At 36.2% G+C, this 18516-nt stretch overlaps 2 protein-coding genes across 3 annotated transcripts; one reads left to right on the forward strand and one right to left on the reverse strand.

The window, feature by feature from the left end:
- Positions 1 to 199: 199 nt before the first annotated feature.
- Positions 200 to 11555, forward strand: LOC106157205 (DBH-like monooxygenase protein 1 homolog). The gene is made up of 13 exons (XM_013532783.2): positions 200 to 737; positions 1271 to 1417; positions 1865 to 2047; positions 6511 to 6597; positions 7033 to 7215; positions 7478 to 7580; positions 7877 to 7939; positions 8431 to 8537; positions 8676 to 8864; positions 9304 to 9363; positions 9648 to 9778; positions 10114 to 10294; positions 10745 to 11555. Exons 1-13 carry the CDS (start codon positions 465 to 467, stop codon positions 10916 to 10918), a joined length of 1881 nt encoding a protein of 626 aa, XP_013388237.2. The 5' UTR covers positions 200 to 464; the 3' UTR covers positions 10919 to 11555.
- Positions 11328 to 18351, reverse strand: LOC106157201 (transcription factor RFX4). Of its 2 annotated transcripts, XM_086996749.1 has the most exons (14): positions 17562 to 18351; positions 17108 to 17264; positions 16604 to 16789; positions 16109 to 16183; positions 15832 to 15874; positions 15109 to 15390; positions 14788 to 14865; positions 14276 to 14439; positions 13764 to 13864; positions 13116 to 13337; positions 12723 to 12820; positions 12410 to 12527; positions 12005 to 12112; positions 11328 to 11711 (listed from the first exon to the last, which is right to left on the reverse strand). In XM_086996749.1, the coding sequence occupies exons 1-14, from the start codon at positions 17692 to 17694 to the stop codon at positions 11575 to 11577; spliced, it is 1902 nt and encodes a 633-aa protein (XP_086852875.1). In that variant the 5' UTR covers positions 17695 to 18351; the 3' UTR covers positions 11328 to 11574. The 2 variants fall into 2 exon arrangements, with proteins under 2 accessions (XP_086852875.1, XP_086852876.1); XM_086996750.1 differs by lacking the exon at positions 17108 to 17264 and having other exon boundaries at positions 17562 to 17690.
- Between the last annotated feature and the right edge of the window lie 165 nt (positions 18352 to 18516).

The following is an 18516-nucleotide window of genomic DNA, read 5'->3' on the forward strand; positions in this document are numbered from 1 at the left end:
CTCACATAAAACGTGTATCTCTAAATGTATACATAGGACCTACTCGAATCCAAAGAGTGACCTTTCCCAATGAACACATCTGTGTATCGACGTTATTTCTCTGACGTGAAAATATTCCGTATGGGAGTACGGTGCCTACCAAGGAGACTCTCAAACAAATGAAAAATGATACTTCCTCTTGCTGACCTGATTTTGGTGTGAGTTTTGTGGGTTCTTTTTTTCCTCAAGAAAGGGATGTTGAAGAAAAAATAATCAAAAGGGATTCAGGCAAAGGAAAAGGGCGACAACTAATAGTTTTCCGCCTAATTTTCGTATGACAAACCTTCTCGGGAACTTATTATTGCACAGAATAGTATTTTTAAAAGTTACAACTTTACGGGCAACATAAATTCCGTTGCTTTGCATCATAATCCATTTTATCTGAAGTACAACCAATTGAACAATTCACAAAAGAAAATTGAACGATGATTTTCCCGCGTGCTGTCATCGTTGGATACTTTCTTCTCAGCGCTGTATTCGCACAAGCCACTTCAACAGGCAGTGATGGCTTCACACATAGCATTGTGCTGAAAGAAGACGCATATCACCTTCTCTGGAAGTTTGACGATTTAAGTATTACGTTTGAGGCGCAGGTTAAGACCACGGGGTATGTTGGTCTGGGGTTTTCACCAAGTGGAGGGATGTCCGGTGCTGATATTGTACTGGGCTGGGTGAAGGACGGTCAAGCGTATCTGAAGGTAAGGTCCGGAACGATTACAATTTCTTAATGATTTTTGTTCTACTCCTTTTTAATGTTAAAACGTTATCAGCCGATATGGCGATCTAGATGAACAATATTTGATTAATTTATCAAGAAACGAGTCACAAACATTGGAACGTAGCGTAGTTCAAGCAATCTTATTCTTTTGTATATATATATATATATATATATATAATTATACATGTATACTGACATACTATTCAAGGTTCTTGAGATTCTGAAGTCACGATATATAAATTGAGCTTGAAAGGGGTAATTATTTTGGAGCATCCACGTTCACTTTCGCTTTGAATAAATTTATTCAGGTGTGCTCTTTTTTATTTACTGACAGCAGTCCTGTTTCAAATGGGATCTTTGTCGAAAGGGGTTAATTCTAAAAATCAAAACATGTATTAAAGGATCATTTAAAGAACGTTCTAATGAATGTAGCTGGCACAAAAAGATTATTTTGGATATGAATTATGAGGCATACATTTGATGATTAACATATTTTTAACTTGTACTATGCAGGATAGTTATGCAATCTCTAAAGACGCACCAAAAACAGACGACAATCAAGATGTCGAGCTGCTTTCCGGCAGCGAAAACGGAACTTTTACGACATTACGGTTCAGGAGAAAACTGGACACGTGCGATCCACGTGATTTTGTGATAACGGTAATTTTACCAATTAGTAGAAATATGTTTTAATGGAAACAGTACTTGCTTGTTATAGTATAAAATGGGCCGTTCCATTCGAAGTTTGCAATAAAACCCTTTTCTTGCATTTTCTTTAAATTGCAACTAAGCCATATGCAAATCAATGCTTGCACTAATCTAATTTAATAAATGTCAAGTTTTAAGAGGTGTAGTTGATGAATGATAATTTTTATGCAGAGAATTATTATTAAGCTTTAATGATATTTATCGATTAACTAGTCAATGTAATATATCCCACAGAAAAAAATACATGTTTATTTTACATTACCCACTTAAAATAAGTATGTTTATATTTCTCGAGATCAAGCAGTACAAGTGATAATGGTATGCTGAAGAAATTTTAGTTCAAGTATATAATTAATATATTTTCTCATCGTAATTAATCAAGCATCTCGTATTATTCAGACGAGCACCGTGAGACTCATTTGGTCTTATCATCTTCACGACCCTGACACAGACACGGATCTGCGTTACCATGGTTACCAAAACCGCGGGACGAAAAGCGTTCATCTGTTGGCACCTGCCCAGCCTTCAGGAAACATGGCGGACCCACCCGACGCCTACCATGTGGAAATGAGAAATACTAAGGTGAGAAATGTTCTAAATTATAAAATTTGTCAATAACTTATGACAGGTATATCTATTCGTTTATGCTCTTCAATCGCCGCGTCGGCTTATATTAAATCATAAAAGACAACGAGGTCTCATGATAAAAGTTGTCCAAAATGTCAGCACGCATGTACGTAATCGTTTTGAGGAAAGCTGATTGGGGGGGGGGGGGGGGGGGGGGGGGTGCTTGTTCATGCTTGTATCATAACATACCTTTTTCACTTGAAAATTAGCTGTGGAGGTTATTCCACAACAACGTTAATATGTCACTAATGAAAGTTGCCAGACTGAACAGATGTGAGGGCATGAAATACGGCAGAAGGCCTTGTACTATACTACATGTATGAAAAGTACGAGAAGTTGAAGTTATTTTGAACTTGAATAACTTTTATCGAAGTGTTTTAAAAACTGTCACATTTGAATGGTAACAGAAATAACACCTGGAAAAAAGTGCACTTAAGCAAGTCTTGGGTAGCACGATTTCAACTGGTGCCGTCTGACGATAAATGAAATTATTTACAAAACAAGGAGCTAAATATTTTCCCGTAATCAAAACACAGAACAGGCGATAGATCAAAGTAAAGAGGAACAATAGACATGCCATACAATAAGACCCTTCTTCTTTAACAGAACTTTAACCACAACGGCCGACTCACAATCTCAGCTACCGCTCTGCCAAACGTGTCCACAGATGTCATTTCCATCGTTTTAACCACGAGTTTCAAATGACACCTTTTTTTGCTCGTATTAAGGAAAAGGAGCGCGGCTGTAGATTGTGAAGATTGTCAATACACTGATTGCACTTTAGCGACAACCTCTCACAGAGTTGGACCGACTAGTACGGTGTGTGAATCTAAGGGTCTATTCCCACAACTTTAGATCGATCTATCACCGCGGGGAGTCTCACCAGACTACCGTCAGATAATCCCCCTTAAGTGTCCGTCTCCGCCCACTACAAGCCGTAAGGGGCAATTAACTTTCGTGTCCGCCCGGCTGACAGCTATTCAGCGTGAACCCCCAGGGAGTTAGGTCGATCCAAAATAGGTCGATCTAATCTATGGAAATGGGGTGTAAGACCGCATTTAGTTATGTGTGCCTCTGAGTGCGGCCCTATTTCACTCAGAAAGTCCCACAAATAAAAGCTATTTGATCGGAAATGCGTTGCATTGAAAATAGATATTGAACCTTTGTGTATGTGTGTGTGGGAGGGGGGGGGGATAGCAGAGCTGGACGTAAGAGGTAACAGACACTACAAGCTGATCTAATGCTTATATTACCCCAGAAAACCTCACTGTCAAATCCCTCTATTTCACATTTGTTTCTGTATCATGACAAGGTTTGCTTTTTTTGTGTGCAAAACAGAAAAGGCGCAGTAGAGCTTAATAAGTAGTAGTTCAAGATGTCAAACAAAAATCAACCGATTTCGACAAATGCTGTCGTTTTACTGAAGAACTTAAATTGCTATATACCAGTATTTAATGTTGAAAAATCCTTTAAGACTTTGACACAGGGTCAAATCTAGGGCATTTTTATATACAAGCCACCGCGAACGACAAGGAAAAAAGTAGGCCTATTATTTGTTTTTATCAAATATAAACACAACAACAAATCCCCAACGCATTTAGTTTAAACTTTGCATTCCATGCTCTAAAAACTGCACCAGTTTTTTTTCCTCATTACAAAAAATACTCACGCTATGAGTAAAAATAAACTGTAAAATTAGCAATCCAAAACAACCGAGAAAGTAGGTGACCTGGAATAGCACTGGAATGGGAGCCGAATGCCAAGATCAAGCAACTAAGAACGCATTCAGAACAGCGGACTAACAGATCCGTGGATCAAATATGGCGACCAATTAAAAAAGTTTGCCGCTTAATCCCCGATTAGACACTGAATAGATTCCCTGCGGGGATTACGCAACAAGCATTCAAGTGGGTCGGCCATATTTGATCCACGGATCTGTTAGTCCGCTGTTCTAAATGCGCTCTCTCTCTCTCTGTCTCTCTCTCTCTCTATTAGCCTTTTTCATCTTTTCCGGAAATACGAAGTGCGCATGATAGGAACCGCGCGCCACAGGGGTCATGGTGGTCCTCTGCTGTTTCCAGCATGGCAATGCTAGGTGTAGATGATGTACAAGGTGCGCATATAAAAAGGTCGTATGAAGCGTGCATTGCTTTCTGTCAAACTAAAAAGGTGGCTGAAGCACAGAAATGCGTAAACTGTAGGCAAGAAACAGCTATTTAGACGGAGAATCAAGCAATGCATTAAATGTTTTCTTTCTCAGTTTAAATACGATGCGCTGTACAACTAGAATTCACCTTTAAGCGTCCGAGCCTTGGCTGCACTTTCAATAGTGATGACGAACTAAAGCTTCGGAGTTCTTTTAAATTCTCCCGATAATAAAGATATGCAAAAGAGACTCTTTATTTTTTTATATATAAAATCAAAATAGCCAGTAGACTCGTACACAGCTTTCAAGAGTGTGGACAGGTGCGCAGGCCTACGTCTTCACAATTTTGTACATGTATATATGCAAGCTGTGGCGATATCACCTCATTTACCGGCAGTGTCAATTCATTACGATTTTTATGTCTTGTTTGAAGGATGTCTTAAGAGATTTTTGAAGTGATAAAATGAAAAGATTTCCTGCATTGTTTGACTCGTACCTACTGTGTATACAGGTAAAACTGACACGCAGACCGTTCGTCGGTGAACTGATTAAATCGTTTGGTACCTGATAAGGCATCAGGTGTTACTTGTTCAATTGTTCGGTAAGGCGGGCGGCCACAACTACGACCTTTCCTCTGTAATTAAAACCCTTTAAGTGTTAAATAGGTGAGACAGGAATTCTCGACTCTTTCCCAGACGATAATTAAAGTTTACCGTGTCTTACTCTAGTATATGTACAAAATTTACGACAGGTAAAAAATGTCAGACTTTCCGTCTGACAAGTATGAAAATTTTTTCAAACTGAAACAAAACCGTCAGGCAAAAACAAAATTATAGCAAGAGGCCAAATTATTTGATTTTTTAATGTTTTCATGCGTATTTTCATCGTTTTCAATCACAGACAATTAAATCATTCAAATAAAGTGTTTCCCACACATTTCATACTTTTCAACTATCTAAGACAGTTAAATATTCGTAGGCCTACTTAAATACTAAGCATATTTGTATTACTTTAATTTACAAATACGTTGTTAGATTATTTTTGTTATCCATTTTGTCTTTACCATACATGTATTATGTACGTGTAGCTTACAGAAAGGCTTTTCTGCATTTTATTTTATTTTATTTTTTTTTATTTTTTTTATTATTATTATTTTTTTTTTTTTTTGTAAATATATATGCCCATTGAATTTTCCAATTCTCTTGTCACTGAGTTCAGAAATAAATAACTTTTTATTTTGCCGATAACGCGTTCAACAAGAGCCGATGTACTTTCTTCTTCGTATGTCTCTGTTGATCTTGATAATATGAGCCCCGTTTGTACAAATCAGTAGTACGGGACTGGATACATAATAACAAAAATTTTATTAACGTCTCACGTTAAAAAAAATAGATGAGAGACTAAAACCTGTGATAGGCCTACTACATTTATAATGATCACTTATCAATAAAACAGACACAAAATGGATATTACATACAAAACTTTTCAAACCTTCTTTTTGTTGTTACACAAAAAGTGAAAGTTCTTGAATTTTTTGTAAGTAGTATCCCCGTGTAAAACTTCACAGCTTTTACTTTCTTTTTCCATAATCTCATGCTTGAAGTCTTTTCTTTATTTTGAGGCCCCGGCCTATTCTTCAATTTTTTCTTCAGATCTTTAGAATGTTTTTTTTCGCATTGTTTACCCCCGAGTTCTATTTGCCGACAGTTTGTTATATCCGTTGATTAACTAAGCATTTCTGTTTTTTATTAAAGCACCGTTGATCTAATTTATGGTTTTTCTTCCCGCCTTCGAAATGTTCAACGCAAATGCGGTGCCCTGCTTTTTATCCAAACCTGCTATATTTTCCTTTCTTTCTACCATATTTTTCATTCTAACGGGTTTGTTGGGAACTTATTAAACCTCATGTGTGGATCTCGCTTACTGTTATTGTAGTAGCGGGACAAAAAGCACGTAAACCCAGCCATGGTTTTTAGCACCGCTGTAAGCGTTTCGACGTAGCAGGGCTCCCCTACCCACAATGCAATTTCCATTTCCGGAAAAGATGAAAAAGGCTAATTGCAAGTTCGAGGAGGTGACCTGCACTCTTTCACTGGAACTGAATTTGCAGAAACCATGTGAATTTTCAAATGGTCCCAGAATATAATTTAACATTAATTGCGCATTTCTGTGAGGTTCCAGCTTCAGGTACCAGAATCTAATCTACAGGCTCTATCTATCCATGGTGAGTGGAAGTTTGAGATAGTTCCTGATCATCCCGTTTTTCTTTTAGGTCCACCTACCGGCAACTAAAGACACTATCTACTGGTGCAATGGGTTTAAACCACCCGCCACAAATGGCGTGCATCACGTGATCAAGGTAGGCAATATAATCTTTTTTACAGTGTTTTATAATGAACTACACGAGTCTTGAATGTGTATTTTACTTCATGTAACTTAGTTATGTGCTATTAAGTACCTGCAAGATGCACTCCTGGCCACAAAGAGTATTGCAACTGATAAGCAAACCACAATATCTACAACCTACAGGATCCATGCAACTTACAACATAGGAAAGCGACGTTCTCACAATTTGAGCACTACTGTAAACCGCAAAACATTTCCTTTTGATCTGCTAAAAGATTGTTTAAAAGTACCACACGAAAGAAATGATATGTGGCAAATAGCAAAATATTTTATTTTTGGTTTTGGACAGGGTATTCATATCTTTATTATTATTATTATTATTATTATTATTATTATTATTATTCTATAAGAAAGTTATAAGGCGCGTTAATTTGCCACATATTTTCAGTTTAATGCTATTCTACAACCTGGCAATGAGGAATTTGTCCACCACTTAATACTGTACGCCTGTTTCCACGATTTCAACACTACTGCGCATGACCGGAAGGAATGGGAATGCTACACGCCAAATATGCCACCGACAATGGTCCGCTGTTACAAACCTTTCATTGGCTGGGCTATTGGATCAGGGGTACGTAAGGAGATTCAAAAGTAGGTCTTTTGCTTGTAGACATTCAGACTCCCACGCTTTCTTATTCTCCTCATTAATTTGAACGCAAAGTTATATGCTCAAAATTACTCAAAACTTTTAGAATTAATTTCTTTTAAAATAATTAACGTTGCGTAAGCAATATTTACAATTAATTTCATGTTCAAGTTATCCTAGACAGTTTTACGTTATCCTGTGCGAATTAAAAAAGCATTATCAATGTTTGTTTTTCTGCCTGTATTAGGAATTCCGATATCCACCCCACGTCGGCCAGCCATTTGGTGGGGAAGGGGATCCCACGTTTCTGATCTTGGAGACTCACTATGATAATCCCGCCAAAAGAAGAGGTGACGTATGAAATACATATAAAAATGAAATGTAGGTCTACAGATTATTCAGTCAACAAATTAATTCTAAAATATAATAACAATAACAAGGAAATACAACCAACACGTTATTTCAATATGAGGCATATCCGTACCACGCCTTTTCAGTCTAAGCCCATTATTAAGCCCCTTATTTGTAAGTATTTTTTTTTTTTACAAGATTCAATTGAAAAAAGCAGTGCGGTTTTATATGCGTGAAAGGATATTACAATTATAAAATACAAAACGAGATTTCAACAAAATTAATATTATTTCAGGTGTCATTGACTCTTCGGGCTTAAGACTTACCTTCATACCTCGACGACGCCAATTCGACGCAGGTAAATAATTTCAGACTTAACAAGGCTCCTTTTCCACATCAGCGGTATACCCAACTGATACAGCTGTGCCGATACACTTTGAGTGGTCAATACATGTACCTACGTTACAGAAGATTTTACTCGCTTTCACAAGTTCTCTACCTACTTTTTGGGCGAACTTGAGCAGCTCGTAGTCAAGCAACTAGCTTCACATATGTTGTCATTCTCTAAAAATGTTCCGTTAGAAAGGTATCGTTGAAGCATAACGCTCATGATGAAAAAGAGTGCTAAGATTGTATGAATTTAGTGAAACCGTGGATTTAAAAAACAGATGTATATGGATCTAATGGAGTATGATGGTAAATGATATAGAACAGAGGTTGTTGAGTTAGCTTACAAAGGTAACGAAAATGTTTATTCTTTTATATAAGGAACTGACATAGAATAAAAAACAAACACTTAAATATAAAGAGGAACTATAAGATGATAAGAGATATTTTCTATGCTGTAAGGTATTATTCAAACTGGTGTGCTGGTGAACCTGACAAACCACAACATTCCACCATATTATTCCAAGTTCTACAACTGGGGCCAGTGTGATTCTGGATGTCTGTCAGAGGTAGCTATGAACATTTTTTTTATTTGCCACAAATAATTTTCGTTTAAAAACAGATGATGTGCGTTAAAAGCTACATTTTTCGTGTTTGTCTTTCAAATTTTAGTAGTAAGTATTGTAGAAAATGACTTTTTTTTCCAGGCCATGAAAAACAGGACCAATGAGATACACGTGTTTGCGACCCTGCTTCACACTCATCTCATTGGTTCAGCCGTCTACGTACGTCACTTCCGGGGACAGGTAGAACTTCCTTGGATTTCCCACGACGGGCATTACGACTTCAATTACCAAGAATATCGACATTTGCCAAAGGAAGTAACAGTGAAGCCGGTACGCCCCTACTGTAAAAAAATTATATATATTCTATATATTAGACTTATTTACAATAATAAAAGAAAACAAAGGTACTTATGCCACGAACGTCAATCAATAAAAAAGGGAAAGTATAGACGTGGGTTAACTTGTGCAACAGCTGAAGCTTATGACCGGCAAAAATTCATGAGCACTGCTTAAAATTGAGGAAAGGTTTGAATGCCAGTATTTTAGATAAATAATGGTTAGGATCATCGTGAATAACAGACCGGATTTGATTGGTTATAATTTTAATTATAAAAAATGTTCTGTAGCTTATTTATCGACACCGTCACCTTTAAAAGATGAATAAGAACATTAAATAAAATTACATGGAATTAAACAAAGTAAAAAAATACTTATTTAAAAGCACAAATTAAAAGCTTAATTAAAAATCTTATTATTTCTGATCTTTCAGGGAGATACGATAGTTACGTACTGTCAGTATAATAGTGCTAGAAAGAAGAACTTTACTTGGGTACGTGGTTGGATTTGATAAGTATAAATATTAAAAGTATAAATGTAAACATATGTTGCTTCTGACCAGCGCTCCAGACGCTGCTATCTTTGTTAATGAGTCGGTTTTCTAGTTTGATATTTGCAAGAGTTGAAGACATGTGAACGACCCAGTGGTCCTACTGTTTCTTTGCAGCCATAATGTCTTGAAACGCAAAAATCTTGAAACGCTTATGTTTGAATTTTTTCTAATCTCATTCTTCTTCTTATTATTATTAATTTCTCATGAAACTTCTCACTCCTCAGGGTGGCTTTGGGACGAGGGAAGAGATGTGTCAAGGTTACATTGCGTATTACCCAAAGCTTCCGCTGAGCACGTGCAACTCTGCACCACTCCAGAGCCATCTGGCGGAAGTTTTGCCCGACATAAAAATTGCGTGAGTAACGTTAAAAATTTGGCGAACTCATGTCAGGTGGACATTTACGAGAGAAAATTTGTCAATTCCATAATAATAATCTTCTAAATGCTTTTATATGCAAGTTTTGAGCAACCTTACGAGATTTTAGCACGAGGCACACAGATGTAAGGTTAAAATGAGGCCCCATTAGTCCGTTTTTGAGGGTATATGGTTCCATTGTTAAAGAAATTATTAGGGATATTATTAGTATTATTGTAAAAAATCATTTCAAATAGCTAAATCAAATCTAATGTAAAAATAACCTTAACTAATGTTCAGCGTTTCAAAAGAGTAAAATTCTTTGTTTTTTTCAGTTCCAATAAACACGGTTTATTTATTGAAGTTGAAGGTCCAGAGAAGTACGTCAATAAAACCTTCAAGGAGGTGCTTCAAACGGAAGTCGACTGGCAAGACAAGCGAGTGCGCATGACATACCAAAATTTAACTGTGAACGGATCACATTTTTTCGTGTGCACGGGGGCAAATTTGAAAAAGGTAGAATTATGGCTTTACGAAAATCAATATTCACTCACTATCAAATTCGACAAACGCGTTTTGCACAGTCACTTGTTCTATGATGACCTATGATGTTAAAAAGGAAAACATCTCTTCAAAAGAAATATATTTTTATCAGATATATATAATGCTTAATTATATAACCTGATTATATTTATTATAAAAATATTAAATATTATGAAAAATATGAGTAAGATATAAGTGAATGCATGCATGTATACATAGATTAAAATTTTTCGCATATAATACCGGCTATAAGCTTAATTTACAATTGTTTTCACATATAAATTTTTGTTTAGGTAGTTCCTAATACCAGATTTACTTAGTTCATTCACTACAGCTGACCCTTAAGCGTTATTATATTGGTCTTGGAGCAGGCAACGTTTTGTCATAACTTATTCTCCTTTCTCTTCTTTTTTTTTTCTCTAGATTTACGTCGGACAGACACTATCTTCTGTAAAACCGTATTTCCCGCCGAAATCAACAGATTGTCAATCAGACATGTATCGAGATCATAGGATTAACCAAGCGGCTAGCTCCGAGGGTGTCAAGAATTACATTGCGGTTTTTGTGTCACTTGCATTGGCGATGAGATTTCCGTAGCTCCAAAAAACATGATAGCAAATAATAATTGTTCAGAAAGAGTTATAGAGGCTTTTTGCCTCCGCAGCAAGCGGTGGTTGGAGGACCGGGGGGGGGGGGGGGGGGGGGGCAAGGAACCGCCCTTTTGCCAGGAAAAGGTCCACTCTGGGTACAGTTTGATCTAGGTAGACGAAGTTTTATGGTGAAATGTCCACCTTTTCAGAGAAATGGCTGGCTTCGGGCCTCTCCGCTAAACACAGGATGGGATTTTAATCCACAGCAAAATGATGAATATAGCCCCGGCCGCAGAGCCGTCTATCATTGCCTTTGTGAGTAACCAGTTTGAGACAATTTTCAAACCCATTTTTGTGATTCTTTTAAGGGTATTAGTTACTTTTTCTACAGAGGTAAAAAAATCTCACACTATAACTTTTTAATCATTTTATGTTTAATGATATATGTAAACAGTATTTACGCATATAAGAATATCTGAGTATGTGGGTATACTGAAATAAAAACCGTGTTCTGTAGTGCATTATTTAAAAAATATGTAGATTATAAGTATATTGCTACTGCAGCAGGACCAAAGAAAGTAGTCAATACCGGTGTAAAATGGGCATTTTTTAAATGTGTTTGAAATAAACAATTGAAAAGCAAACTGATCATGAAGTTTTCTTTTAATCTCGCCCCTGCAAGCAAGGACTATCGGGCGTGAAGAATTCATGGCAAGAGCTCGTGATCTCCACCTTTGTCTCTTTTGGCGGTTCCGCTGTCACTTTGACTTGACTACCAGAGACCTCATCGCGTCCGCTACCTGGAAATACAAAACAGATGTTATTAAAGCACATCATTTTTTCTGGCATTAAAATATTCCAAACAATTATCAAATATAACAGTGCATTTTATTTTAAAAAATGAAAAATAATACACATTTTGTATAGCTGCAGCGGTTGCACCTGGTTTATTTGGAAAGAAACTATTAAATAATTAGAGGGTAAATTACATTACGCACTATTTGCTCTACTTAGTGAATAAAGGTTCTTATAACCAAATATCAATCATTCTTTTGAAAAAACGTATCAAAGACGTGGTGTCATTCCCACTCACCAAAATACAACCGGTTTCTCAGTTCTTTACGTTTTCTCTCCAGTTGGAATTCTGCCGCCAGGTGTCTCACCACGTCAAGAAACAGCAGGCTTAGCAAGTGATACGAACCTGACATAATCACACATATCATCAAATAAATAAATAATATTTACAGGTAAAGCACAACACACGTTTTTGAGATCGAGGAAATGTGCTCTAGTTATGCAATGGTTTGACAAAGGTAATGTTCATATAAGTTTCGCCTAACACCAAAGAAAAAATCTGTTCCACAAGATGTGGTCAAAATGAAAGTTATTTTATCGGGTGAAAATACTGCATTTGGATGCGAAATAAAATGAATTTTAGTCACAGCAATGTGGGAAAATTATGGGTTTAATGATGTTCACGTATTTAAAAATACCATACCATACGAAAAGGCTTGGGCCAAGTAGAGTTCTTTATTGATGACGCCAAGGACGAAGTTGCAATGCAGCAAGAAAGTAGACTCGGATTCAACTTGTTTAACAATGTCTGTCTCGCCCACCTTTGAAACAAAAAGGAGATACTATAAATTACAGTTTACCTACTTCTATTGCTGTAGCCATACGTCTTGTAAAATTATGCTAGACGTGCTTTACCTAGATGGAAATGGAGAATATATTATTTTAGAGCAAACTGGAGTGAAAAGTTGGAAGAGAGAGAGAAAGATAAGAGAGAGAGACAGGGAGAGGGGACCCACTTTTACAATGACAGCGACGCAGAACACTTCATAAATCCAGTCCAGAAACTTCACCATGGACATTCCACCTGATATCAGTTTACCAAAGTCCACCATGTCTTAATATAACAACAAAAATAAATAAACCATATCTAATGAGGATTTACTGTCACAGAATTATACAAATTACTAGGAAATGTCTGTGAAGTATCACACACTATCATGGCTCACACCCTACAAACTACATATGCAGGCCCAACTCTTTAAATGTGGGAGCAATCAGCTCATAAGATATTAAACATATTTATAACATCTTTTGAAACTGTGCGTCCTTGTTTTAAACAATTCTCGTATAAGATGGCTCTCTTTTACTGTATCCACCACACAAACGACTACATCTACTTATCTACGCACATCTCTGGATCAGCCTCTCCTCTTCTGTCTGGCCACTCCTTCTCAAGTCTTCACCCATCAGTACCCAGCGACCATGCCTGGCTATGTGAGGCAGGTCCAACCGCAGCCAGTCGTCCCGTAGCTGGGAGACGTGTGCTGCATTCTGTAGGATAAAACTTGCCGAGGACACAATGTGACAAACCTCCGTCTGGTGTTTGAGCCAGCGACAGAAGAAACCCGCACCTACAGGGAGAGCACATTAGTTTATGTATACTTGGAAACAGAACAGGTATTTGATTGTCAAAGGCATAGTTCATAAAGGGGAAACATACAATGGAGTTCTCAGGGATGAGACTGCCATTTACATGTAGTGAAAAAGTCGAAAAATACAGTATAGTTCAGGGGCTGTCTAGGCCAATGATATTCTTAGCTCACAAAAAGTCGGGAATCCGGAAGGCGGAAAAATCTCATTCCTGATACTGTTCTTTCTGGAAATAATAACTGACATTGGAACGTGTAAAGAACTAATAAAAGGAACCACCTGAAATGCTAGTGTATGTTTCAGGAATTTTTAATCCTAAAATACTGAGACATTAATCAAGGTGTTTATTATAGGTACAGTGGACGTTAACTAACTGTTTTCATACATGCCGAGATATTTATGCAAACCTTCTAAAATCTTATTCCTCAGCAGCAGGGGTTGCCTTCTCAGGGCGTCCTCGAACCACCGCTGCAGATCCACAGCAAATCTTCTCAGTTCTGACTTTAAACTAAATAAAGAAAATTTAGGCCTGAAATTCTATTCATAATCATGTCTAACTGTCACACACAAATTTTCACTTCTTTACTTATTCTAAAAATATTTCAGAATTGATCATTTTTTGCAACAGGGTTTCTACCAAGATATACTTTCATTGGAAACCAGCTATAATCTTTCAAAGATTTTGAATTATCTTTATTTTTCTTTAAAATCTATCTTATTTTTATAGAAATATATTTCATTGAATTTGTTTGGAGGAAGTGAGTAATAGCAGGTACAGAAGTGAAACCACTGTATATCATTTACACATGCACAATGACACACAAAAAAAAGACAAAAGTGCACAAAGACAATGCGTTAGTTGTGACATTTGGTTGTGATTGTGTCTGGTTGTGACAGTGTATGTTGATGATGTAGACACCTAGCGCTCATCTCCTGGCAAAGAGTGGGGAAAAGGGTAGAAGCTAGCATCCTGTATAAGGTTAAATCGTAGAGCAATATCAAATCCACAGTGAAAGGGCTCAGTAACAGTGGCTGAAGACGAAGAGGCAAAGAACGCCAAAAAGATTTGAGCAGATTTTCAACCTACAAAGAGAAAGAGCAGAAGAATAAGACTTAAAACATTTGAATCAAAATCAAGTAAAATGGATTTAAAAACAGGACATATAAATGACACCAAGTGTTTAAAAAATACACTTTGTGAACACGAGTTTAAGAGATGTACGAAGGAGTGTCTTTTGTGCATTGATTTTCTAAGTTTTTAATCTTACAAAAAAAAAAAAAAAAAAAAAGATAAAATCAAATCATTTTTTGGATAACAAGTACGTTAAAAAATTGTACCTTGCATTAAACAGAAAATGAAATAAGAGAGAGAGAGAGAGAGAGAGAGAGACCGAGAGACCGACCAGAGATTATCTGTAAATAACCCAGTACCTCAGCAAAGTTTGCTCTAACCACAGAATCCAGCACTCTCTGGCAGTGGTGTCTGTACAGTAGCAGAAACACTGTAGTCTGACATCACAAGAAAAAAGAATAAATTTAAATAATAATAATAACTGTCCGATACCATGATTTTTTAGTTGCATTGCTGTAAGATCAAATTATTTACTGCTTTAAAGAAAAGCCCATACATTCTCAATATAAAATACATGTAGACATATTTTGGATAAATTGCAGTCAAACTTACACAAAGACATGTCTTGGACAACTAATACAGTGAGACAATGGAAACTCATCAAATATAATGAAACTTACTTTTTCTTTCAAATGCAGAGGTACTCTGAGACGTTCCGTGCCAGGAAACTCTGGAAGACCGCTATCTCTCTGACAAGGAGAATTCCTCTCAGGCTTCAACCCACCCTTTGCAGCCAAGCCTCCACCCTCAGTGCTCCTCATGCCAACAGGGTGATCAGCTGAGAGAGACAGGCTGTCGCTCTCAGAACCTTCTAGACCAGGGAGGTCCAGGCTTTCAAACAACTCACAGCCTGGAATGTCCCAACTGGAAAATGAAGAGATCAAAGATCCTGGTGTGCCTGTCTGGAAATATATCAAGTGGAAAGATTGATGTAAAAATGTAATTTCAATAGAGCTAGAATTTCTTTCTTCATTTTCAGGTTATACATTTGAAAATAGATTTTGAACCCCTCCAGGGCTTCAAAGATAAAAAGAAACTAATCTAAACTGTTGGCCTGCCTGTGACATTTACAGTTACCTCTGACAACCAGGGAAGTGGGTAAAAACAAAAACAACAAAGAAATTAATAAATTCAAACATATAGTAGAAATAAATTAAATGAACCTTAAAAGAATTTATATTCACAATTTTCCAATCAACTAGAAGACTAAAAATGAAATGCTAATTCAAGGAAAGACACTAGTTGTCACATATCTCAGCTAACAAGGCCTTACAAATCTCCTGACATTGTTTCTATCAAGATAAAAGCAACACTGTACTTCTTTTCATATTATGGAAACTTACAGTGGACATTTTTGAGTTTTGGGAACCTTCTTCTGTAAGACAACTATAAGAAAGAAGTATTTTACTAAAGGAAAACAATGATAAAATTATAATAATAAACACATGTATGTTGTACCAAAAGATTTTTTTCTTCTTTTTAAGGTATATATATATATACTAAAAGTTAAATCAATAGTAATAAATACCAGGTCATAAAATTTTTACATATATTCATATTTTCATCCAAATCCAAGTATTTTCAAAGGGAAAGTAATAAAAAAATCTTTAGCATACTCACCCTTCTGACATATGCGACAGCAGAGGAGTTTGGGATACAGATTTCTTCTTTATCTTGATTCCATAATAATGATATCTGTTTAACAAATAAAATATGTAGTCAAATAATCAAGAAGATGCTGTGGATGTGAGTCAATAACCAAGTGTACCTATAAAAAACTGATACCAAGGTCCACTAATATCATGTTTCTCAAATAATTTTATAAAAAAATTAATGCAAAAGTTCAATAATCTCACTTGTTATTTGTAATGATTTTTTTCTTTTCAATTACAAACACAGCTTAGAGACTAAAAATAAAACTGCAACAAATTAAGTCAATGCACAACCAATTTCTTATCTAGAAGATTTACTCAAAGAGCAATGAAATCACAAGGAACTTGTATACCTATAGTAAGCATCTTGACACATGTATGAATAACCAGCCTTAGAAGTGTGACAAATAAAATCAATCTCACGAATAAAGAAAAAAATGGAGCTTAGCTCTTATTGTCTTACTTTGACTGCCCTCTTGTGCCAAGTCTCCTAGTTCTCACCCCGGGAAACACCATACGTAACATCTTCCCCAGACTAGCAGCATTAATGGGATCTACACAGCAGGTGGCACAAAAATCAAGATACTCCGCGTAAACTTCACATCGCTGCACACTGACATTTAGACCTTCTTCAAAGTTTTGTTCTAACCTATAATTTTACAGAATGTATCAATTTGAATTTGCCAGCTTTAAATGAAAAGAGGAAGGAAAAGGAAAAATTAAGATGCCTAAATGATTCAGTTTCATCTTCGTTTATCAAAGCATTACAATTAATTTTGAACACTGAATGCAAAGTATTGAATAAAATGAGTATTACAGCAATAATTAAGACATTCTTCTGAATGATATTTTTAAAGAAAAAATTGTATTCTACCCTGTAAAGTCTGTTGATCACATAAGAATTTTATACTCAAAATAAATAGTTTTAAATTATATTATTACAATAATCATTATACCCAATATGTACCATTTTACAATGTCTGGGGCCTGTGCAGCAGCAGACTGGTACAAAGACATGGAGTAAGTTCTTTGAAATCTCTGCACTGATGATGACGTGGCTTCAAAATCATGTGTCATGTCAGTCATAACTTTTCTTGCATGCTGGAGGTGAACATTTTCTAAGTCTGTAGAAGAATTTAGCATGGTGTATTTTATTTTCGTGTGCTGAATAAGATGCACTGCTAATAATATAGAAACATTTATTTACTAATACTAGTCCTAGATCTTAGTTAGGAAGGGGAATTCCCCATTCTTGCCTGTACATCGAGTTTCCCCGTCTCTGGAAATCTTTATTTCTTGCGTCATGAGTTTGGTTCTGATGGTTCTATCCCGCCGTTTTTTCTTCTCTTCGCTTATTTAATTATAACCCAATCCCGTTCTTTTATTTATGTACTGTATTTATTAAAATCAATTTTACTTACCACAGTCCGCTGTGCAGGACAGGGTATTCAAGTTTACATCATTAGACTTGTATTTTAGCAGTCTCCGACAACTTTCTTTGGTTATAGGAAGCCTTTGCGGTCTCTTAACCTTATATATTAGCGTCTCTGTCATTTTACCTAAAATCCACCAGTACAAAGGAGGAGCAGGAAACAGACAAATTAAAAAAAATCACTTTGCACTTTTTAAATCGAAAGTAGCCAAAATCGCGACTGCGTCTTCGATATGGGACTCCTCTTGCAAAAGATTTTCAAGAAGACATTGGCCACGGTTTTGCGCATTCCAAGAGAAAAGTAGTATATTAGAAGCATAAGTCAACTGGCATCTTTGTTTTTCTCTTTTAAAAAGCTAGGCCCTATTGGAGGCTTGATTAACTAAAAAATGTACCTCCTTCATCCCATAATAATGATATCTGTTTAACTAATAAAATATGTCGTCAAATAATCAAGGTGCTGTGGATGTGAGTCAATAACCAAGTATACCTATAAAAAACTGATACCAAGGTCCGTTAATATCATGTTTCTCAAATAATTTCATTTAAAAAAATTCTTTTCTGTATACCGCACTGTTCACTAATTTGACAATGCCGTAAGTTTAACTTCTTGTTTTATGTTTGATTTTTTCCACTCTCTATTAAATCCAAACTTTTCTATTTTAGCTAGGGCTAACAATTTTTTTTTTTCAAAAAGTTAAAAATGATGTCATTTCCTGGTCTATTCAGTATCCTTCAGCAAATATATTGGAAAAGTTTCTTTAAAGCTTCTGTTAAGATCTTTATTTATGGAGGAAACAGAAAAGGAGAAAATGCACTGCCTAGATGTGTTTTAGAGCTGTAATGATATCCTTTTCTGCATTTTTCACATCGTAGTTCCCACCAACCCAGACAGCATACACTCTTGATCAAATGTATGTCCTCAATACAACTAAAAACAAGAC

This window comes from Lingula anatina, chromosome 10, assembly GCF_051362555.1.
Source record: "Lingula anatina isolate TDL-2025a chromosome 10, LinAna3.0, whole genome shotgun sequence".
Lineage (NCBI taxonomy): Eukaryota > Metazoa > Brachiopoda > Lingulata > Lingulida > Lingulidae > Lingula > Lingula anatina.